The sequence below is a fragment of the Notothenia rossii genome, assembly GCF_949606895.1.
Source record: "Notothenia rossii genome assembly, chromosome: 11".
NCBI lineage: Eukaryota > Metazoa > Chordata > Actinopteri > Perciformes > Nototheniidae > Notothenia > Notothenia rossii.
Window position 1 is genome coordinate 43211062 of NC_136910.1, and position 17958 is coordinate 43229019.

The following is a 17958-nucleotide window of genomic DNA, read 5'->3' on the forward strand; positions in this document are numbered from 1 at the left end:
CATACTGGTGTCCACACAAAGCGGAAGTAGAAGCAGAAGAAGAAGCCCACACGTGTGTCTAACATGTCTGCCTGCCGTGTTGTTATGTGTTGAGAAGCCGTGAGCTGTTTTGACTAGTCTTTCACACCGTTTTATTTCATAAACCGTACAGAAAAGTTACCAACAGCAGTGTAAGAAAGCATTAAAGCTTCAAGATGGCGGAGAGGAAGAAGAAACTGACGAAGAAGAAGAGCTACCCAGGCAGCAAAGATCAGGAGGACTCCGACTTTGAGCTGGCTGCGGAACCTAAAGACGACGAAGATGATGATGTAAGGAACAGCAACAACTTATTTATTAGTTTTCCTATTATGGTATATTTCGTTGGCAGGTAATAACAATTTTTCCGTCATAACTTGTATGCGGGGGTATAGCTCAGTGGTAGAGCATTTGACTGCAGATCAAGAGGTCCCCGGTTCAAATCCGGATGCCCCCTGGTTTTTGTTTTGACAAGCTTTCCTTGTATGACATACATATAATATACCCAGGTTTATTATCTGTTCTCATCCGTAGTTTTATTTATCATTTTTCCAACTATATTGTGGCACCCAAGTAAGTGTGCATAGACTCCTTTTAGTTCATCTACTTCCTTCAAGAAACCGCTCACATCAAGGTCTTGTGATTATCTCTAACCATGATCTGGAAAGAGACTTTTAAGTTATGATACATATGTGCGGAAAAAGTTAATTGAAATGGGAGACATCCTATGCCCAGCAGCATATTCAGGGGCAGCTTGAGCACTATGTTGTCAGAATTATCAAGGGAAAACATCTACTTCTCCTTACATCAGAAGAAAACATGTTAATGGATGAATTTACCAACACGTATTGATATACTTGGCGCGTTTTGAGGTACCTCTCTTGTGTTGTTGACAAGCTATTGTGTTTACTTAATGTCTTCACAGATTGGAAAGAAACTCCTATGTCTCTCCACATCAGACTGGATGTCAGATGTGGAGCCCGACACCAGGATGCTTGTCAGAGCTCAGAACAAGAAGAAGAAGAAGTCAGGAGGCTTTCAGTCCATGGGTAAGTCCCAGTGAAGGGTGCACAGATAGGGATGCTTTTCCACTGGTAACCTGCAGATACTAAGGGATTCACTATATTGGATTTTTGCCAATATTTACCTAAACATTTGAGCTAAGGAAGTCTGGTTCACAGTTTCAATAGATGCAATAAATACATTATTGTTTATTTCAGGTCTCAGTTACCCTGTATATAAAGGTGTCATGAAGAAGGGTTACAAAGTCCCCACTCCGATCCAAAGAAAGGTAAGTTAATACTTTTTCTGTATTGCATAATAAAACATCTGTTCCTTCTAACAGCAGACTATTTCATTCCCAATTATCCTCTTCACCACTTTCAGACGGTCCCAGTGATTTTGGATGGCAAGGATATCGTAGCCATGGCGAGGACCGGCAGCGGTAAGACAGCTGCCTTCTTGGTGCCCATGTTTGAGAAGTTAAAAGCCCCCTCATCCACAGGGGCCCGGGCCCTCATCCTGACCCCCACCAGAGAGTTGGCACTGCAGACCATGAAGTTCACAAAAGAGGTTCGTAATCAGATGAATGTTTGTTGATTTGCTGACTAATATTAAGTGGCATCCCTGATTGTTTTTATAACTGTTTCACTGTTTTCGTATTGTAGTTGGGGAGATTCACTGGCCTCAAGACTGCTCTGATCCTTGGTGGTGACAGGTGTGTGTCTTCTTAATATTCCTGTGCTGTTAGTTGTCTATTGTGCTCTCAGATATATAGAGTTGTCTTTTGATTTTGCATTAATTTAAATGTCCCTGCTTTTTCCCAGAATGGATGATCAGTTTGCCGCTCTTCATGAGAACCCTGACATGTGAGTGTTTTGAAATATCTCATAATGTCGTTTCTCCTAATCCATGTACTGTATGTTGTAATCCTGATCTCTGACCCCCCCCCCCCCCACCCACCCACCACAGAATCATCGGTACCCCCGGTCGTCTCATGCACGTCATCATGGAGATGAACCTGAAGCTGCAGAGTGTGGAGTATGTGGTGTTTGATGAGGCTGACAGGTGAGAATTTGATTTTTTTTATAGGTGTTTCATTGATATTTCACAGCTTGGATTCACACCTGCTGCCATGTATGTGTGTATGTATGTGTGAACGTTTCGGTTTTCTTCTTCCTCTCAGGTTGTTTGAAATGGGTTTTGCCGAACAGCTTCAGGAGATCATCCGGAGGCTTCCAGACAGCAGACAGACTCTGCTGTTCTCCGCCACTCTGCCCAAACTGCTGGTGGAGTTCGCCAGAGCTGGTGAGACAATCACTTCTGTTGTACATGCATCCATCATGTTTAAATATGGTTTCGAATATAATAATCATCATCAAATTATGCATAACACACAGTTTACTAAATCATTTATTTATATGTTTTGCAGGGCTGACTGAACCAGTGTTGATTCGTTTGGATGTGGATTCTAAACTCAGTGACCAAATCAAGGTAAAGAAAGGACAGTTTAATACACATGAAATAATTGCTAGAATGATCCAATAACACCAAGGTTGAAAGGAAAAATTTGTTTTACTTTTCTCATAATAAATGAAGGATATGTTGAATTATAATATAATTTATTTTGGATTGTTAATGCATAATTGTGACCTGAGAAACTTCATGTTCAGACCTCTGTTATTAATTGCTTTAAAATATGAATAAATAATTGTTAAAGGTGCAAATTACATCGAAAGCTTGTAGCTAAATCTTCTCTTCATATTTATCCATCGTTTACCAAATCTAAATGTCTCTTGTCTTCCCTCAGCTGTCATTTTTCCATATACGGGTGGATGACAAGCAGGCACTGCTGCTCCACATGCTGAGGAACATAGTGAAGCCTCAGGAGCAGACGGTGGTTTTCGTAGCCACCAGACATCACGTAGAGTACATCAAGGAGGTGAGACCCAAACGGCAGATGTGTCTCTCTTTGTGTGTATTTTTCCCTCAATGGAGCCTCACACACTCGAGTCCAGTGTTGTTAGTTTCTTTATATTTATAAAAAAGAAAAACATCTTTGCTTTATGGTATTTACTTGTGTTTTAATCTCCAGTTGCTGACTTTAGAAGGCATCGAGTGTGCCTACATCTACAGCGCCCTCGATCAGACTGCCAGAAAGATCAACATAGGGAAATTCACGCACCGGAAAGCCATGGTGCTCATTGTGACGGATGTTGCTGCTCGTGGTATTGACATTCCCATGCTGGACAATGTCATCAACTACAACTTCCCCTCCAAGCCCAAGCTCTTCTTGCATAGAGTTGGTGAGTGGCTTAGAAAACACTATTTTGTTTAACCTCTTTCATTTTGACACATTTTATTTGCGGGAAGAACTTATGAGGTTATTTTGCAATTGGTCATCATCTGTGTTTTCCCATCAGGTCGTGTGGCACGTGCTGGACGCAGTGGTGTCGCTTACAGCATGATTGGTCCAGACGAAATGCCTTTTGTCTACGACCTTCACCTCTTCCTCGGAAGACCTGTTGTGTTCGCCACACCTGCACTCCCACAAGGTAGGCTTTGACTGCTGAAAAAACTCTTGGATTGATTATTCCTCACGTTCTCCGATCCAACCATCTCCTCCCCTCCTTCAGATTCAGAGGGTGTGTTTGGTCGAGTCCCTCAGAGTCTCCTGGATGACGAAAGTTCTCATTTGGTCACGGCTCACGAAAACTCCCTGGACCTGCAAAACATGCTCCATGTCTCGGAGAACGCCTACAAACAGTACCTTAAGTCTCGACCAAGCCCCTCACCTGAGTCCTTCAGACGGGTCAAAAACACAGATCTGTCCAGCATGGCTGTTCATCCGTTACTTGGTCAGTTTGGAGGGGAATTAACTATAGAGACAGCAGTGATGATGATACTCTGACTGTAGTTGGTAACAGTTTTTTTTTTTATTGATCTTTTATTAGGGTCAGGTTTGGAGAAAATGGAACTGGAGCGCCTTCAAATAGTTGATGCCATCAAAGGCTACAAATCTAAAGCGGTGAGTTACCATAGAGAATGATTCCGGTTTCTCATAGCGCTGCAATGTTCTGCTTATCTGTAATAACGCAAACTGCCTTCTTGTGTCTCTTTGTAGACTATCTTCGAAATCAACGCCAACAATAAGACACAGGCTGGGGGGGTGATGCGGGCCAAGCGCTCCAGAGACAAACCGCTGGTGGAGAAATTCAGCAGACAGAGGGACAGCCTGGCTGCAGAGAGCCTGCTGCATCAACCTGTCAAACCCCCCCCCACCACCACCACCACCATCACCACCACAGCTGACGATGAGGACGATGCAATGCACAACTCAGACGAAGATGAAGACGATATAAAGGCAAGCAACTCAAACGTCTTGCATGTCTTTGTCCTCTTGGGTTTCCTTTTATCATGGGTTCTCCATTTTCAGTGTCTTTGGTCATCTGTAATTAATACAAGTGGAAGAAATGGCATATAGCGCTGTCCCACATTAAAATCAACTCAGTACAAACAAGCAATTATATGTTATAAGACAAAAGTGCTGGGGAAAATCCTTTTTTAATATTCTGCTTATTACTTTCATCTTAATCCATTTGTCCAGGTCAGAAAACATCTCAAGTCGTCATGAAGTATATTTCTTGATTAGTCTACCAATCCCAAAGATATTACATTTATAATGTAATCTGATAGAAAAGCAGAAATATCAACAAAGTTCCTGATTCATCTAATCTTCATTGACTCATCAATTATCTGAATATAATCTGTATCTTTTAAACGTTTCATAAGACAGAGCAGCATCTCTTACTAAACTACAAAATCTTGATTTTATACACGGCATGAAATGCTAAAAAACCTAAATATGTAATGCTTTCTCTTTCCACCAGGGGGTGTTCTCGTTGGTATTAGGTGGAAAAAAGAGAAGCATGGAGGACGGTTTTGAAGAATGGCCAAAGCACAAGAGGAGCAGACAGTCGGGCAAAGACTCCGAGTTTTACATCCCCTACAGACCCAAAGACTTCAACTCTGAGAGAGGGTGAGGCGACCATTGAGGCTTCTTTAAAATGTGAAAAGATGACATTGTGCATGGTTAAATAATTGCTCATTATAACCTTAACTCATGTTCTGTGTGGTATTAGGTTGAGTCTTGGTGGAGAGGGGTCTGCCTTTGATCAGCAGGCCTCCTCAGCTGTCCTGGACCTGATGGGCGATGATGGAAACAAGTTAAACCAAAACAAGAGTGTGATGAAATGGTGAGGTTTAAAATATGCTCTGTGCCCGCCCTTCTACTATTTCTGACACCTCGTGCTTCTGATTCTGCCTCATTTGACCTTAATTAAGTGTCTGTTTATCACTCCTAGGGACCGTAAGAAGAAGCGCTTTGTGAGAGAGGTAGGAAAGGAGGACCATAAGAAGAAGATCAAAACCGATGGTGGACAGGTCATCGCCAACAAGAAGAACAGGAAGAACTTGTATCCTCTTTGTGTCCTTGTTCGGTTTTACTGTTCTCTCTCACTCTGACAATATGTAGCTGTGATGTTGAGACGTTGTGTCCCTTAACGATATTTGAAGTTACGAGGAGTGGAAGAAAAAGTACAAGTTTGACGACGGTGGAGCTGGATCAGATGGAGAAGAAGGAGGAGGAGGACGAGGAGGGAGGAGACCAGGAGGAGGTAAGAGAGCATCTTTAGCCGTGAATTTGATTTGTACTTAGATGGGTAATTTAAGGCAAGCAAGCGTCAAACCAAAACACGAATAGACAATCCCTGTACAAGAAAAAATTGCCGCAATATCTGAAAAAACAACTGTATATATCAGTCTACACACAAAGGGAACTGATCATCACTGTGGCTGGTCACCAGTTGAATGGCTTCTATAATAAAACCAATTAATCATCCATTCAAAAACGCCCAACTAGTTTATCAAACCAGAATATTTTAAATAACCCAAACTACAATGTTGATGTCAGCTTTAATTTACAACCATAAAGATAACTTGCGTTCTACATGAAAAGTCTATAGTCACATGTTATATCAAAAAGTACCAGTATCATTTCTTTTCTTAATCCTTCTTTGTGTGTCTTCCACTTCCCAGGCCGAGGTCGTGGTGCTGGTGGTGGTGGTGGTCGTGGTGGTGGCCGTGGACGAGGTCGTGGAAATAATCCTAACTTCCAGAGTCCCGGAGGACTGCAGCAGAAACCCGGCGGCAACAGAGTGCGCTCAGAGCTGAAGAGCAGCGACCAGATCCTGAAGCAGCGCAAGAAAGACCAGAAGCACCAGTTCCTACAGAGCGGCGCCCTACAGAATATCCGTAACAAGAACAAAAAGTGGGCCGGAGAAGTCAAGAAGTCAGGTTTCGGACGGGGTGGTCCGAAGAAGGGTAAAATGAAGAAGAGACTCTGAGGAGGACACTGAGTGAATAATATCAGAGAGAGATGGAGGGCACTACGGAGGACTGGATGATGAGGTCCATTATCTTCAAAACCAATTATACAGTTTCACGGTGTCTCTCACGATTACGGATTGAATAAGAAGACGAGTTGAGAAACTTCTGGCCTCATAGTATGTATAAGAGGAATCCGATAAACTGGATTATCTTCCTTTGATTTGTGTAGTGAGATATTCTTATACACATAAACTGATGGCAACATACAGATTTGAATAAGACGTTATTCCGTGTCTTCATTTGCGGTCAGTTGCATGTTTATGCAACAAAAAAAGGTGTGTTTATAAAAGGACTTCAAAATGTATATACATTTTCATTCTTGAAGCTGTGTTCTTTAATAGCTGCACTTGGTTATAGTCCATAGCTTTGAAAAGCAGATTCCTTGTGTCTGGAAGAAAGTCTTTAAGATGGGATGACAATATAGCTAAATTAAACGGTGTCATAGTATCAGGGGAATTGTGGTCTGACTGTCTGACTGTCTATCTGGAGCCGTTTTGTACATTTAAATAAAGCCCAGTCAGGGTTTCTTCTAAGTAAGTCTGTATATCTTTTGTTATTGTTTGTGTTAGCTCCAGTGGATGATGGGAATGAAAAACAAGGTACTGGGTTGTAAGGATGTTTTCCAGGTAACTTTGGATTGAGGGAGAATGCAAGGTCCACAAAAGTTTTTTCACCAAATGATGTGATCAATAAGGGGTTGAATCCACCAGTTGTATTCTTTCTTGAATCAAGTAGTTATAAATAGTACAGCATCCTAATGAGGTACAATGCTGCACTCTTTTGGCGGAAACGAGCACTGCAAGTGTATGATGGTGTCCCAGAAGTTTCCAAAACTGCATTCCACTCTTTACTCGCCCACTAACAGTGAGAATTTGCGTATCAGGCAAATCGACAAAAGACAGTAAGGAAGAAAAAATCCTCTTAAATATTAAGCTTCAACCCATCATAAATCAAATATATTTGGGTTTTAAACAAACCAAGACATTTGAAGACAACACGTTGGACTTGTTCTGACATTTTATAAACCAAATGATTTTTTGGTTAATCTAGCAATATCAGCAGTTTAATCTTTAATGAAAATAATTGTTGCTTTCTAAACCACTGTTGAATATTTACGTTGACATTAAATTCAGTTTATTCATTTTTTAAAGCAATACAAAACACAATTCCTTTCAGAGATTGAAGTCGAGGCAGTTGTTCCTTATAATCAATTGTGAGGAATATACTTATTTATCTGTGATAAAATGTAAGAGATTGTTTAAGACTTACATGGTGGTGGTATTAAGTGTAATAATTTAAATGTCGTGTCTTACTTTTGACATTTATTAACTAAGTTATAATTACGTCTTTAAGGTCATATTTAGCTTCAACTTGAGATTTTCACATTTAACAAGCTGTGCTTTCAAATTATTGAGCATTCACACACGTTGCTGTTTAACTTTTTTAAAACAACACATTGTGATTACTTTCTCCAACAATATGCTGAATTTAGGCTTTTCTGTCATTAATAATGGGCTCATTAACTCACATCTGAAAAGCATCACATCCAACGTTTTTTCCTTCTGGCCACATGTCAAATGATCATGTAATTTATTTCCTGCAGAAGATACAACAGTCGATCATCTGGCCGAGGATTATTCTCTCATTTCGTCAGCTGGTGGGAAGGTGCAAAACATGACCACATGCACAGCTTCCAGCCAACGAGAGCGAGGGAGACGAGTGGCTCGGTGCATCTGGATGTGGTTACAGTGCAAGCTGTTTTTGGGATGATATGCGCACATGCCATCGTAGGTTATTAATGGGTGCAGTTGCTCAAGGGCTGAGATTTGTGACTTCCATTCGTGAATGCTGCTAAAGATGTAGGAAAATAGGTGGTAGGCGGGTAATGTATTTGGTCCAAAACACTGCAGCATCACCATGGAGATTGTCCCAAGATGAACACCAGACCACTGTCATATTTCATAGCAGGGGGATCTTCCAATAAACATCCATTCATAAAACGAACCAGCTACTACGTCGAGGGAGTAAAGAAAGCAAAGTCTTAGGTTGCTGTTCGGTTTGTGACAAGCTGGAGCAATATTGTATGAATTAAAACAAATAGGAAAGTTATTTATAACTTAATACCAGCTATCGTTCATATATTTGCACTGTTGGTGACTTATAGTTATAAGTCATAGTTTATAGAGAAACCACAGGGACACTATAGAAACAAATCTGTTATAACAACACATAAAACATGTACAAAATGCAATGTTATTGTATTCCAGAAAATAACTAATAATCCATATGCAGATTGAAAACAAATAAACACTACATATTTGTTTTATTTTAAAAGAGATGATCAGTATCATATATCATATTCATTGATATTCTGTACATACTCAGTGCATTTTATATGAAAAAGATGAAAATGATCCCCTGAAAAGCAATATATTAGTAAAAAGGGCGGTATTGTTGGACTGAATAGCTGATTATGTGACAAATGTTAATGTCCAAATGAGGCTTTTAAAATGGTTTTATTCAATGAGGATAGTGTCTGAAAGGGAGACTGAAACCTTTTAAGTTTAATCACTGGAGGGGAATGATAAAACACACCTGAGCAAAGAATGGTCTGGCTATAAAAAGTGAGTTGTGGAGCATCATCCAGATAGGGAATTTACTGTCTGTCCCCTGACTGTCCAACAGGGACCAGAACAAACCGGAGTGAAGGAGGTAATGTTGCCTACAGTATCAGTTAATCCTCCCGCAGAGATACTGAGCTACAGCCGTCCTCTACCTCATATCCCGTCCCCTGAAACCATCCCTCCCCTCCCTCGACCATCTGATGGCCCCTCTTCCATCCAGAGCTTTCCAGTGCTGCAGCAGCTCTTCAGCTATCAGGAACGGCAGCTTTATCTTTGTTTAGAGTTCCCAGGACTGACACAGCATCCACTTGAGATATGCCGAAGAGCCTGAGCATCAGAGCACTGCTGCTCTCAAAAAAGTGGGATATGTGGTGGCTATAGCTGTAGAGGACATCGTCCGTCCATTGTACACATTAAAAGGGCTTCAAATGAAGATATTTGACCAAGCTTTTTTTTCTTTTTATTAGAACACTAATTATAGATGTTTTGTTTCAATTCATTATCATATGTAACTTTGGATTTCTGCTGGTCATGGATTTGTCAACCAACTCATACCATGACATATTAGTTTGAGTTTATCACATTGTCTGGTAGAAAAGTGATTCTCTTGTTGGTGCCTTGAAAGACTGCTTATATCTGCATTTCTGGTCCCCACAAGTTTAATTTTATGGCATTGTTTGAGTCCTGAGTATCTGCCTGGAAGAAAAATAAATGAGTAAAATTATGAAAGTACACCGTACCAATAGCTCCTGGTGAATTTAATAATTTATTTAAAAGAATAATGTTTCAAACTAACTAAGATCACTGGACCATCCAGAGCAGAGCAGAATAACACTGTCTGATATACAGGGGGAAATATCTGCCTCTTTGGAAAGGAATGGCAGCAATTGTGTAAAATGTATAACATGATGTGTAGTCTATGAGCTAGTAGTACTAAGGTTTATGATTAAGTGTCTTAAAATACAAGAATAGTATAGATAATAATTAAAAATGACTTGAAACAGTATCAATTCCGTATATTAATATCACAATAAGTAGCAACGGTTCCTTTCTGGAAAAGCTTAACACAAACCCCCCCCCTAACCAATACGCTGAGACTTTTTTCCTGTAACTATCTTAATAATCTTTAATCCATTATCAAAGCAATTATCTGTTTGCAGATATATGAGTGTGTTGTCTCTGTGTTATTGTGTCCTGAGCAGCTGTCCTTGCAGTCTGGCTCTCCTCTGTGTGCTCCCTCCGATGATAAGATTGCTGCCCTTTTCTCAGGCTATCACTTACGAGGCAAAAGGCCACTTGAGGAATGACAGGGCCAACATGACTGACATTACCCGCTCTCACCTCAGCAATTTCTTTGTCCAATGTAAAAACGTGATGACAACTCATTAGCAAATGTCTTCAGTGGTTCATTTCTGGAGCTGAGACATTGTTAAAAGTCAACTGCTGGTGAGCTCGGTTTATTGTCATTATAATAATTGCAGTGCTGTGGTTTGTTTTGGACAACAGGCAGCTTTCAGAAAATGTTTGGAACAACCTAACATGCAGACGCTTAAAGGGAACCCTAAATTAGCTTGATCACAAGGGGAGAACTGCAGTCGCTGGGACCTTCTCGGGGCCAGAAACGTCCTAATTAGAGATAGAAACGACTGTTGGGGTTGTGCTGGCTGTAGGCCATTTACAGTAAGTTGAACAAGAACCAGATTGGGAGAATGATCACACGATCTGAAATCCCTTTGAAAATGTAACATTTCTATGATGAAGTGTGACAAACTGAAGCTCAGAAATGGCTCTGGCAGTAAACACCGAATGAAAATACATTTTTGGAGACACAATCTACAAGTTAAATTCTTCTAATGCATGGTTACTTTTCCTGTATACCGTATATATCATTTTTGTTTCTGCCCAAACCCTCTATTTAAAAAAAACCTTCTTTATGTTTCCAGCAATCCTTATAACTGGCGACCTCCTGACCCCCCAGCATGTGCACTGCTTTACCAGTACAGTATGACTTATGTGACCTTTTCATTTGTAACCATTATATTGGGATCTTTTTTAGTGGTTATTTTAATATATTTCTGACTTCCTGTGAGTTTGGAATGGATTGGGGACAATTTAAGATAGCTTTAGATTTACAGATGTATACATATTCTGCTGTCACATTATAATCCTCTTTAAAAAGCATCCAATCTTCTGGTTTCTGATTAAACGGGGAAAACCGTGCTGACTGAACCCACCACCTGCCAATTGTAATGTAAAGAAAATCTTTCAATGCCAGAGCGCCACGTCTCTGCTATGATCTGTTGCTGCTGTCAAGCTATAAATCTGGATGCACCCTCTGAGAAAGGAAAGAGGCTTTTCAGCAGGGACTATTACGTCTCAAGCAAGCTGCAGGACAGTGTTTCCGCTGCTTGCCTTTGTGCCATGAAAATGAAATACAGTCAGCACGCAAAGGTCTCTTTTTTTCTGTTTCGCACACTTTTTATTGGCACCAGTATCTTCTCACACTTTCGGCATTTTGTGTAATTGGTGAACCCTAAACATAGAGGTTGCTGGGATTATTGTGTGAAGTCTAAAGTGGAAAAAAATAGATGTGGTGAAGCTGGTTAAATATACAACCAAAGGGCAATTCAGCAAACCCATTCAACAACTGACAGTGTGATTTGATCCTGTTTGTCCCCAAATACAATTACTCATAGTTAATGTATATAAGATGAATTGAGTTGATTTGTTTATGTGAAGGACTAGGAACAACTGAGACTCCTGTGTGTTGTGCTGTTAAGGGGGAAACATGTTGGCATGGAGCCACAGCCCAATGGATCAGGGCTCAGAGAGGGTTATTTTTGGGGATGCTCAGGTGCCTGGGGCCCCGTCACAAAGCCATATAAAGAGGCTGCTCCGGGTGGGTGGAAAGTGGGTTATCAGCTTCATGTCGCTCCTCGATGGGGCCAACTCGTTTGCATCTAGTCAACACCTTCCTCCCTTCTCTGGCACCGATCCTAAAGCGACCCTGTTCTTACTGAACACTTTGAATACACTTCCTCTTACACTTCTAATACCAGTCTGTTCAATTTCCCACTAAATACACTTACTTTTTCTAATTTTCTCATCCACAATACCATTCCCAAGCCCTGTCAAGCTCCCTTTTCTCACCTGCTTTACATTATTAATGAATGGGGAGAGCAGAGGTATGTTTTGCTTTGACCATAACGTGACGATAACGTATGGGTTAATGGGATTTTAGTGTAAAGCTGATCCAAAGCTGCTGTACTTATTAAGATATGCTCATTCAGTGTAAGTGTGATTTTGTAGAATGTCTGATAATACACAACAGCCATCAATGTTAGCTCATGCATACAGTATGGACTGTACAGCAGGAAAAGAGCTATAACAAAAAACTCTTATCCTTTTAATAGTGAGTTTAACTTCAGCTATGTCAGTGCATCCTAATCTGGCTTGTAAAAGTTTGTTTGATATTTCTGAAGACTGAGCATATTACCCCGTCTTTCCGTTCTTTCTTTTCTTCCCATCTCTTCTGTCCTTGTCTAAGGAATGTTTTCCCAGACTCTCTTTTCACCCTCTGTGAGCGCTCTGTCTCTCTGTGGTTACGCACTTCATTTCTCGTCCCAGGATCAGAGAGACACAGAAAATCAAAAATAATCAGTGGACATTGAAGTAGGAGAAGGCTTAAGACAAACCCTGGATAACAAGATGACAAAATGTATTAAAACGCAGCTCTCGAGATGCTGACCACTCCAACAATTGATATTTAACTATAGTATTATATGACACATATTTAATAGTTTAGAATACTATTCTGTTGGCTAAAATATATAAAAACATTATCACCAACATTTCCAATCAATCCAATATAGTATTTTAGAACTTACTACCAAAAAATAAATCAAGAATGAGTCTCTTTAATATCTATTTCTTATATTGTTGCTGGTAAAAGCTTTTAATCAAAAACTGTGGCCACATTACCAAATGTTCTGTTTTTTTACATTAAATAACAAAAGGCTTTCCCTTTCTTCATTTACCCAGTTTAATATGTTCTTTTTCATATGATTCTTCAAGCAATTTATCTTTTAAATGACTTTTTTTGTCCAAAGGAAAGGCTTTTTGCTGCTGCACTTAACCTACCTGCCAATAGATGGTGCTAAAGCCATTGTCCAAGGTCTTCAGAGCAGGCTGGAAACCAGTGAGCTTCTCTGGGCCTCCCATCATGGGTCGGTTCTGGATGTTTCTTTGTGGACTTGAAGTGATCATATGTCAGGGCCTAAAAGATTCTGTTAGTTGCCATTCATCAGGGATCACTCTAACTTAACACTATGCAGCATCTTTAAAAAGTGTCCATTACCTTTCAGTAATATTGTAGAGCTGAATTGTAGGAATCCCTTGAAGCCTAATACATATATCGAGCCAGGTGCAGAGCTAACAGGTTATATTCTTTACATCTGTGTTGAGTAATAAAGATGTGAAAGACAGAATAACCTAAAAATTGCAGCAACAGTGACTTCGGAAGGGGGGAGATGGGGTGGGGGGTGGGTTGCTGTAACCTTTTCCATAAGGAGAATTGAGGGGTTGTGATTGGTTGAAGACTATTTTCCCATCTCTCCCTCCCCCTCATGCTTCCTCCTCTACCCCTCACGCCAGACCCTCGATGGCACGCAAGGCCCTGACCACCGCCGCAGCATGGCGCCAAGGGGGTACAGAGAGAGAGAGAGAGAGTGTGTGTGTGTGTGTGTGTGTGTGTGTGTGTGTGTGTGTGTGTGTGTGTGTGTGTGTGTGTGTGTGTGTGTGTTCGTGTGTGTATGTTGTGTGCTTCAGCCAGTTTGGAGGGCAGAGACCCCGGATATGTTGTGGAAGTGTGCAGTGGACAGGGGCCAGACAGGACGTGACCTTCTGGAGGAACCTCAGCCGGCCCTATAGGCCAAGTGGCTATCCATCAACACCCTTTGTCCCGCCCAAAAGACGTCCACTTCAAACACATACGAGGATTAAAGCCGTGGCCAGATCTTTTTATTGTTCTTTTGTAAAAATTGCAAATTGCAAGACTCTGATAACCTTCTCGAACCAAATCATTCCTCAATAACAAAAGAAACTTGAAAAATAAAAATATCCAGCTCTTTTTGTTATTCTTATTTTGAAAGTAATATTGTTCAGGTCTGGTGAATATCCTGAATTATACCCATTTGAGGTACATTTTTAATGTAATAATATACATTGATCCTCCAGCTATCATCATTGCCAATTAAGTACAGAATGTGACCTGGGTCTGTATCAGTCACCTGTGGCTGCCGGACATGATTATTTATTAGTCTTTTGAACCCCACTGTAATTTAGCAGTGGCACTTTCCTTACTCCCAATCCATTGTAACAGCAGATCAAAGCTGCGGGTTGATTCTCCTCCTCTGCAGGCTGTCTGGGGTCGAACCTGTGCTTCGGACAAATGGCCGACAGGTCAGGCACTCAGTTCCGCTAAGGGTAGAGGCCAACTGACCCTGCGCTGTGAACTGTGTCTTATGGCTTCCAGTTTCAGAAAAGCAGATATTTTCTTCAGTGAGGGTGCATACTATGTGGCTGTGGTGATGATAAATATGAGACAATCTATCTATCTGTCTATCTATCTATCTATCTATCTATCTATCTATCTATCTATCTATCTATCTATCTATCTATCTATCTATCTATCTATCTATCTATCTATCTATCTAACTAGTTCAATAATTGTAAATCTGAATATCTAATTTATAATACCACTTTTTTGCACATATGATTACTTTGTTTTAGACCTCTTTTAGTAACCCACCGAATCAAGACCAGAGAAAAATGGGTGTTATATGTGGGAAAAATGGTCAACATGATTCAATAATTTCGTCTCATTTGCAGGATAACAGGATATCAATACATACCCAACTGGACCAACAGGCTACATTTGCAGGAAGAGGACAGGAGTTAATGGACATATGAATGTCTTAGAGTGATACATGTCTTGGAAAAAGGGCTAAAGGTGCTAATTAACAAAGCTGTCAATGGTTCCTTGAAGTGAAGTGAACTTGCCGATAAGCAGAGTGGCTGGTGGAGGCAAACTGACGGGGCCCCCAAGCCATCTGGACCTTGTTCTCCCAGAGAGCGGGGCTGTGGCACAAAAACTGTGTCCATTGTAAATTGTGCAAAATATATGAAGAATATATGACTCAGGTTTAGTCTGAACCCTAGCAAAGTAGCTGGTAACAGTGTTGACATAATGTGAAATGAAGCAGGTAATAAGTGAGTGTAAATTAAATATTCTGAAGGTATTAAGTGTCAGACATTCATATTTGTGCGTAGATTTGTGAATTACCATCTCTGTGAAAGTTGCCATTAAAAACAAAAAGGCAGCTTTAAATGTCTGGTCAATTTGTTTGCTGAACAAACCAGACAAATCTGTTTCTTTTAGCACATTGGTTTGAGAAAATAACAAACACATGTGGCCTTAAAGGTGCCCAGAATTTGAATGTGAAAATGTGAGATCATGCTTTAAATCATTAAATGTGTGGGGTCTTATTTTTCTGGACAATTCTAACCCCCCACCCGCGCAATTTACAAAGGGGACAAAGATGGATTTTCTCCTTCCTTCTTTTTCGGTCGTCTCTTCGTAGCGCTAAAGTGCTATCCTGTGACTCTGGAGGGCCGCGTAGCTCATCTCCTGCAGGTAATCAACCATCATTCTTTCATGAGGCTGTGAGTGTTCAGGAGAGATTCTGGATCTCCCCTGCTGCTTCTGCCAGCAATACATCCTGCTACACGTTAGGGAACATGACAACTGCACTCCCTCCCAGCTCATTGCACCTGAACACACTCCTCTATCTCATGACATGATAGGTCAAATAAGATCTCTCACGGATATACGGTTTAAAGGAGGAGTCGTATAGATTATTATATCAAATTACACCTTGTACATAATCAGCTTGAGAAATAAAATTCTCGTTTAGTACTCTAATCTCCTTATTCAGTAAGTTTGGTGGTACAGTTATCCACACTGAACAAATGTCATTGTAACAGTTATTTAAAGGAATCTGAATACCTCACATGCTACTGTTGCTCTGTTTGAAAATACAACAACACTTGATGCTTTATACTTTGTTTAAATCACAAAGTTACCGTGTGATATGCTCTTATTATATATAATATTAAAGGGCCCATGTCATGCTTTTCCGGTTATTACCTGTCCTCTTGTGTGTTATGAGCTCCAACAAGCCGTTTAGGATAGAGTGAATACCGGTGAATACACATACTTTACAGAGATGCTGTATGAGAAACCAATGTGAGTTTGGAAAATTGCACAATATAAATCTATTTTAGTAGACCTCAACAATGGAATTTTGATCAGTAGAAATGGCCATGACATGGGCCCTTTAACTAAATACCTATAGTCAGACTAGCAACATTTCTTCTCTGCTCTTCTTAATTGTATAACAGGACAAAATGTTATTTACATGTCAATGAAAGCTGTTGGCATTTGCTCTTTCTTCATTGCTGCAGTGTTCTTGAGCAAGGCTTATAAACACACAGATTATAATACATACAATGCTGGTTGGGCTGCGTTGCCCAGTAAGTAAATAGAAAAATGTAGGATGTTGCACCTTGGTCAGCGTAAACAGAATTGACAGCTCATATCTAAAAACGCTTTTTGCATTTGGGTTATGATAAAGACTTTATCTATACCAGGCCTGTTTCAAACTACACACGGGCAATTGACAAATTAATGGTCAAATGTGACTAAAGGACACTGCTCTCAAGTAGTTCATCTTTTAGGTTTTTGAATATATTTTTTTCAACTGTACAGCTGTACAGAATGGCAGGTCTTGTGACATATTGTCTACTGTTTTCAGGCTTACAGTGTATGAAGATTTACCGCAGGCTGTTCGCCCTCACGTTATCCCTGTCTCAATATATTTTTTATTACTAAGTAAAGTATATTGTGGCTCTATGTGTGTGTGTGTGTGTGTGTGTGTGTGTGTGTGTGTGTGTGTGTGTGTGTGTGTGTGTGTGTGTGTGTGTGTGTGTGTGTGTGTGTGTTTGCACATGATTTGCACGTCTGCGTTCGTGAGACTTGGTATTATCAGTGTGGTTCAACGAAAACGGTTGAAATGGTATCCAGAGCTCAGACATCAAACACTGGAGGCCGGTTGAGTTATGGTGCATCGATCGACTGCAAGAACAAAGGGGGCGATGGTTAAGGGGATGGAAATCGTGGAAGAAAGAGATAGATGAAGCAGACAGAAGACAAGCAGCCCGGGGTCTGCAGCAAATTCTGTTTGGGGTCTGAGGCTCTGGGGTTTATGTCAGTCAGGATCTGGAGGAAAAGTTGCTCCCTTGAGAAAGACAAGAGTGGAGAGAAAAGAGAAAGAGATTCAAGGGGATGTGTGGGGCACTAAGGGGCTGCATGATAGGTGAAATTAACCAGGTTCCCTCCTGGCCCAGCTGTCAATCCATCGCTTTCCTTTCTGCTCCTCTACGGCATAACTTTGTTTTTTTCTGAAAACAGGACCCAAAGTCAGGTGCTGCTTTGGAGTATGCATGGCTGGCAAGTTTCCGTCTGTCCATGTCTGTTTTTCTAAGCCCATACAGTTGTGTACGGGCGCATGTCTAGATTGTGATGAATAACCAGACCCTCCTTGGTTATCTCCACTTCCTTTAGAGTTTCAAGGGGGAGCCAGATGTAGCTATTTATCTTAATCTTTCCTCTCATTTAGTCTGGATGGAACTGCAGGCCATTTCACTTTTCATTACCTTATCAAACATAAGAAGAACTTTTTATGAGAAAATAATATTGATGTGTTGACTATATTGTCACCAGCGCATGTAAAATAACTAAATTAACAAAAAC

At 40.6% G+C, this 17958-nt stretch overlaps 1 protein-coding gene across 1 annotated transcript; it reads left to right on the forward strand.

Annotated features, from left to right (window-relative positions):
- ddx54 (DEAD (Asp-Glu-Ala-Asp) box polypeptide 54) lies at positions 1-6999 on the forward strand. The gene is made up of 20 exons (XM_079659840.1): positions 1-308; positions 941-1064; positions 1236-1306; positions 1402-1587; positions 1683-1732; positions 1842-1883; positions 1987-2082; positions 2201-2322; positions 2447-2508; positions 2825-2956; positions 3110-3320; positions 3438-3569; positions 3651-3872; positions 3969-4042; positions 4139-4378; positions 4905-5053; positions 5157-5270; positions 5379-5489; positions 5590-5690; positions 6112-6999. Exons 1-20 carry the CDS (start codon positions 195-197, stop codon positions 6417-6419), a joined length of 2661 nt encoding a protein of 886 aa, XP_079515966.1. The 5' UTR covers positions 1-194; the 3' UTR covers positions 6420-6999.
- Positions 7000-17958: the final 10959 nt, after the last annotated feature.